Source organism: Loa loa (genome assembly GCF_000183805.2).
Source record: "Loa loa unplaced genomic scaffold supercont3.48, whole genome shotgun sequence".
Classification (NCBI taxonomy): domain Eukaryota; kingdom Metazoa; phylum Nematoda; class Chromadorea; order Rhabditida; family Onchocercidae; genus Loa; species Loa loa.
The window spans coordinates 182,838-189,578 of record NW_018108228.1 but is presented as its reverse complement, the minus strand read 5'-3'; the positions used below and the strand labels follow the sequence as shown (position 1 = coordinate 189,578).

The window sequence follows — 6,741 nt, the reverse complement described above, 5'->3', positions numbered from 1 at the left end:
GATTTGGCTTCTTTAAAGGCAACATTGTCACCCTTCCGTGAATATTATGCGTATTGGATTTCCGTGGAAGTGCCTTTTGGATTATGGATGTTACAGCTCGATGGCATTACAGAATGTGTAACAAAGGAGGCTGTGAGTAAAGAAATAGCAGCAGAGGAGGAAGTAAAAATAAGAAAATTCTTGTTAAAGTGAGCTGCAATATCGTGTTTACGATCACAGAAGAAAGAGGAGGCAATGTTATCATAAAGTGATCAAGAAATTGTCAAATGAACTACGAACAACAATCTTAGCGCTCAGCAAATACAACAGCAACGATGCTGAAATACTGCGGTACGTGGCGGGTCTAAAGACGAGTTGCCAAAACACGATGTGCTTGTATGCACGTCTGGATTGTAAAGACAGAAAAGTGACTGTAAGACAGTATATTCTACATTGTGGTGTAAGATAGTATAGTACGTGGTACATGAACCGAGTCCCGAATTGTATGGGATGTTTGCTAGTGGCACAAGTTACGCGCAGCTTCTTCTTTTGGTAGGGTGTGGATTTAATGGGATGAAAGGTTTGAAGGAGAACAGGACACATAATTGGGAAGAATGATGCTGTACAAAGTAGATGGTTGGTTAGCTAATTTCAGAAAGAATCAGCTGCATTTCGGACTTTTTATGGTTATCGGTTTGATTTTATCTTGATCCTTTCAGTTGATTCGTTTGTTTTTGCTAACTCAAACTATCTTGAACAAAGTCTCTAGTAATTATTGAAAGCATTTCCAGGTTTGAATCATATAGTGGTGATTTAGCAAAAATAAGCAATGGTCGACCGCTTAGGTTTGTCCTTATAACTTCTAATCCAAATTGTTAATGCTTCATGTTTCTTTCGGTTATTTCTCACAACAAATCTGCTACGAACGGAAACGAAACAAAAAAGAACAACGTCATTAGTTTAGGAAGGAAAATAATTTCTATCCTGACTATATTTGATTAAGAATGGAGTGGGTTGTTCGAACATGCGATAACACTTCAAACAAAAAAAGATTGTCAGTTTTAGTTGTTAAAATAGCAGCGCTAAACATGGCTATTGAAACGCTTACATAAGCTAAGACGCTTATTTAGAGTAATTTGGATTGTACTTAGACTTCCAACCACATACAGTTAAAGCTTAGATTAATTAGAACTAAGCAAACGAGTACCATTTGGTCTCTATCACGGCTTTTCAGCTGAAGTTCTCTAAATCTTATTCACTTACATTTATTCATGGTATAAAAACAGCAACTTATTTTACAGTGAATAGTGAAGTAAATACTCGCCGTATTTTAAATGTTGAGGCTTGTTTCGGAAGTACTGGTCAGCAGTTAGCAGCATATGGACGAGTTTTGGTCGGTGAAGGAGTATTGGTGAAAATGTGTAGGTGAGTGCGAAGAAAGTTCGGTAAATTTGGCGGTATCTGAAGATCGGCAGTTATAGTTGTTTTTAGGAAGAAGCCCAAGCCGCGTCAGTTTTTCCTTTTCAATGATATTTTGGTTTATGGCAATATTTTAATCTCAAAAAAACGTTACAACAAACAACATGTAATTCCACTGGAAGAAGTGCAGCTGCAAGATCTTGAAGATGAGGGCGGTAATATGTTTTTTTTTCTTTTTGTTCAATAAAATGCTTCATCCATGAAAGATGTCCTTTTATTAATGAAAGTCTGTCCATGAGTTTCAGCTATAAGGGAGACGAGCACCAAACATATGTTCCAGAGATTCGAACATTATTTTCGAAAATAAATGTGTAACTTTCGGTTATTGTGTGTGCAAAAGTTTTCATTAGATTTTTTTTCTATTAAGATATGAAGAATGGTTGGCTTATTAAAACGAAATTGAAGTCCTTCGCTGTTTTTGCAGCAACAAGTACAGAGAAAAAGGAATGGATTTTACACATTGAACGTTGCGTACATGATATTCTTACTAGAGGTAGCCTATTCTTTGATATTTTACCATTTCATTTATGCGACTCAATTAATTCGAAAAGTTAAATTTTGGTCAATAAATATTGGTGCAGTTTATTTAGCGTTTTCATTTTTTTTGATGGACATTGAAACATATTGTCAAAATTAATCACGTTCGTTATTAAGGTTTAAATTGTTCCAGGTGGAAAAAAACCCGCGACTGAACATGCTGCAGTTTGGGTTCCTGATGGTGAAGCAACTAAATGCATGGCTTGTCAAAGGACGCAGTTCACCGTGATACAGCGTAGGGTGTGTGCCCTCACTAATCTATTTTCAGCATAGTAGCATTTTTTCCCACGATTGCTGTATTCTCTAAAATTCTTTGTTTTTGGAAAGGAAAAAGTGATGCTTTCATTTTACTAGAACATTTACTGTATAGTGAGGTCTGCAAGCAAACAGGAGGTAGCATGCCACTTGACCTGACCTTTTAGTTTGAGTCTGCTCGTGCAATTTTAAGACCTTCAAATACCAGTTCTTCCGTGACAGTTGACTGTGGTAGGGAAGGTCTTTCATCCTTTATGCTTTGAAATCTCTATTTTTACAAGTTCATCGTTGCTTTTTCAATTTATACTTGACGAAATATTTCCTGCAGTACAAAAATTGTTGCTAGCAATGAATGGCTGAAAAATAAATATTATCCAAAATTTTAAAGTAAATTAGTGACTTGAGGATGAGGTAGGGTAAAGAAAAAACGAATTCCTAACAAATTTGCATTAAGTAGTTCATTACAATTCAGTAACTTTTCAGCACCACTGTCGGGCTTGTGGTAATGTCGTATGCGGTATGTGCTCTTCACACAGTTATCGTATTCCTGTGAGCAAAAGACCTGTTCGCGTTTGTGACACCGTTAGTTTCTTTTTCTTTTTTTTTTTTTTTTCACAAGATACAGCTTTTTTTAGTGTCGAAATCTCTTTGTTTTATTATTTATTCAATTAAGTGTTTCGCAAAATTTGTCTCGAAGGATTCTGGGCATTCAAATGCGATTTCTTCTGGACGAAGCGTGTTAAATGATGGATCAAGTGATTCTGAGGATGAGGATAAAAATGTTACTTACGACCTGCAGGTTCTCTGTAGTATTAGAAACTTATTATACATTGTTGTAGGACGACGAAATTTCGACGGTTCTCACCTATTTTGATTTTACATGCAAAATTTTGGGAATTTCTGGTATTTTTCTTCATTTATCATGATCTTAAATCTTCATTCAAACTTTATAATCCTTTCAGCCCACATTTTATAGCAGAATTGGATATGGTGAAGAGAAAAAAAATGGACATCCTTCGTGAAATAGTCATTCTTAAAATCCGAGACTGTAATCCTTTGTTATATGAGTATATACAATAACATGGAAAACGTTATCGATGATTGCGTATAATTTTCATGTCGTGTTTTCTGATGATGCCTTAATGAAATATTTTTGGTAAAGTTTCAGAAATGTTCCATTTTGTTCATAAAATTTTTGATCTAGATGTTACTATCGACTTGTACCATAGTTTACTTCCTCTTATGATTTTTGTTCAACTGTCTGTTTGCGCATTTCGGTAACATTACTTACAGTAGCATCACTTTTGTATATTTTAGTGACTCTCTGTTGTAATGTGACCATCACTCTGAGTGGATGAAAAAAGCCCTTCCAATGTTAGGAGTGTATCACAGATCTCGGAATGAAGTGACAAAGTACTTCCATATTATATCATTTTTTATCGAACTTTTTATTTACTCGAAAACTGGTTACAGTTGGGTTATTAGAATGAAGGGATATTTCAGTTTTATAGTTCTGTTTCTAGTAAGATTTTAAGTTCCTTTTATTATGTATTTCGGTGTCTTATCCCTTCATTTCTTTTCCATTTCTCACCTATCTCTTTCCATTTCAATTCCGAATCATTCCCAATGTCTTTGGGTAATCAAGGTGTAACTCCTATCTTTTTGACCCTTCAAATATTTTTGATTGCAGGGCGGTGTTGATGCCTATGTGCTAACTTTGTAGGCATTTTGTTAATTGTCATCTGAACGGGAAAGCAAAAGAAGGTGGAATCTTCTCCCAAGCCCTCAGGGCTTGTGGTGAGCAGGAGAAAGCGTTAGTGAGTACATGAAAGTAATCTTTGATTTTTTTTTTTGTCGATGCTTTGCATTTGTGATTCTATTTTAGGCAGGTTGCTTTTACTGAGTAATGGTAATTATTTTTCCTGGAAATGAATGGAAACATTTGGTAGCTCCTGATTAAATTTTCGGTGGTTGCAGTAACATAGTCTATTAAATTTGGAATAGACATGTTTTATAGCATAACATATCTTAAAAACTCTGACATTGGCAGGATAAAGTGGCGAATGGCGAATCGACTTAGCTGTCTAGCGGTTTCTTTGTCATTACATTTACTGTTTATAATTTCTAAAATGTATTGTCATTTAACATATTTCTCATTCCAAAAGGCTTTTTTTTCTTTTTGACGAAGATTTTGACATACGCATGCATGTCTGGATACAATGAAATGAAAAGCATAAGTCATAAATCAGCTAGGTAAAACAACTTAAAAAATTTTGTGAAGAGTGGCACATTTTTGTGCATCGGAGCGTGGATGCTGACTACGCCATAGTTGATATCTTTTGATGTGCCACTTATATACTTGTTTTAATTCTTCTGTTTTAGAGTTTACAAGTTTGTACTTCGGTGTGTGAGTCGCATTTCATACGCTTTAGTTAATTCTGAAAAAAAGCAAATTGATAACTTTTCTGCTGTGGAAGCCTAGCAATAATGTTGTAAATGAGCCAGCTAATGGGATTTGTGCAGGTTGTTTTCCAATGGTTTACGGTTGATGTGGTTGTTTGATTTCTTCGACGGAGACAGTTGTAATTTTTCGGAAAGAACTCTTCCAGGTGAAAGGCTTGTTTCTGACCGTTTACAACAATTTTTCTGCTATATATATTTTGCTAACCGGGAAAGAGTTCCTAAGTTTTGTATGAGATAATTGGATGTTGAATCCGACAGCTCCGAAGGGATTTAAATATGGTTAATTAAAAATAGAACTGTGGTTACATGTGTGGAATACTATTTATGCAAGAAAGAGCTATGGAATTGTCATTCTTTCAGAATTCACGTTGCACATGCTCGTCATCCAGTGATTCATTGTTTAAATATTGGTAGTGAATTATGGTGATAGCTAAGCCTACCTTATGGTTCAGATTTCTCCGCCATTCTGACACTCTAAGGATCTTGCCCGTGCAAATAGTGCAAATGCGTGGGTAATGAGCGCATGAGGATAGATCGAATTATTTCAGATTGACTAGTTCAGGAAAAAAAAAGCTTTTAGAATTGTATTGTGTCGATGAAACTCTCTGGTTGGATAAAGAAAAAGCACATGTGAAACGTATAGAGAACTTATTCATGTAGCAGTTGGTATGGCTCCCCGTTCTCACTTTTTACATACTGCATTCCACTTCCAACTGAGCCATTAAAATCAGTTTCACCTGCCGACCAACTTCATCCTCCTTTAGCTTACAACTTCACTTATCTAAAATAAACACTTCGTTCTCGAATACGTGTTTGACCTTTACCTCATCCCTTCCTTCCCTCCCTGCTCTTTAAGTTCCTGAAATAGACTAGAGCAATTTGAACAGAACAAATGAAAATGAGGATGCGTTGCGGTTTGTTTCCATGGAAAAGTTTGTTAAACCTTTCATTCCCTCGTCATCCTTTCCACGAATTTGTAAAAGTATGTGCTGAATAGTCTTTCTAAGAGAAGCTAGAGTGGAAAAAACGTAAAACTAGAAATGCTTAATTAGAGCTTGAACTCCCAAACTTTCCTTGTATTTTGTTTTATTGAAATTATTTTGAATAAGACTTTGACATTCAGGTTGCCGTTCATAAGTGGGAATTCTGAATTCTTTTATTAAGGCCTACGTGTCGACAGAACTCTCTGGTTGGATAAAGAAGAAGCACATATAATTACCGAAAACTGTATTGCATAATGTTTTCGCGACACAATGAGAAAGAAAAAGCTTTAGTTTTTATGGCCTTTAGTTTTGAAGAAGTTCCAGATAATTTGTCAAAGTTTCCGGTAATTATCTTGGAATGATAACTGGTACCCGAATAACCTCATCAATCCGAATTTCGATTTTGTTATGACATCATCAAGATTTACTGTAAGGAGCATCAAATGTTTTTTTCCAATTATATAACGTCCCCCCTACCCACCTTTTTAGAAGTATGAACTTTCACTGTGGTGATGAAGCTCGAGAAATCCTGACATGACCCAACAATTAATTTCAAGCACTTGTGTTTATTGTAAAAAGTTTCTGATTATGGCAATATAAAAAGAAATAAGGAAACAATACACGCTTGTCCTATTTTCTCTTTCGTTATCCGTTATTTTTAAGGAATCCACTGAGATTTGATGATGGTGTGACAAATGGATAGGGCCGCTCAGTCATGTTACCTTAAGATTATTGAAATTAGTGTTTTTGTGTTCTTCTTTTTTTATTTCTCAGGAAGACTACTTCCAAATCAATAAACCAAGCTTTCTTCGCATGTAATTTGCTTTTTTTGCGCATCAGTTAATTGCAATAGTTGTTTGAAATTCAAAAGCAGATCTTAATGAGATAATGAATAGATCGAAAAGTCATCAGTCTCAGTGCTACAATTCGTTTTTGACGAAGCACATGAGAAAAGAACAATAGAGAATATCTCTATTTAAATGGTTTGGAAACACTTCAATTGGTAACTTACACGCAAATCTATTACTAAGTTGATTTTTGTTTT

The 6,741-nt window shown here is 35.3% G+C and overlaps 1 protein-coding gene across 1 annotated transcript; it reads left to right on the top strand.

The window, feature by feature from the left end:
* The first annotated feature begins 205 nt into the window (after positions 1 to 205).
* On the top strand, positions 206 to 4,140 carry LOAG_04589 (Plekhf2 protein). Its single transcript, XM_020446634.1, has 9 exons — positions 206 to 330; positions 771 to 824; positions 1,281 to 1,404; positions 1,471 to 1,613; positions 1,826 to 1,951; positions 2,129 to 2,235; positions 2,734 to 2,832; positions 2,924 to 3,049; positions 3,213 to 4,140. Exons 2-9 carry the CDS (start codon positions 809 to 811, stop codon positions 3,270 to 3,272), a joined length of 801 nt encoding a protein of 266 aa, XP_020303053.1. The 5' UTR covers positions 206 to 330; positions 771 to 808; the 3' UTR covers positions 3,273 to 4,140.
* Positions 4,141 to 6,741: the final 2,601 nt, after the last annotated feature.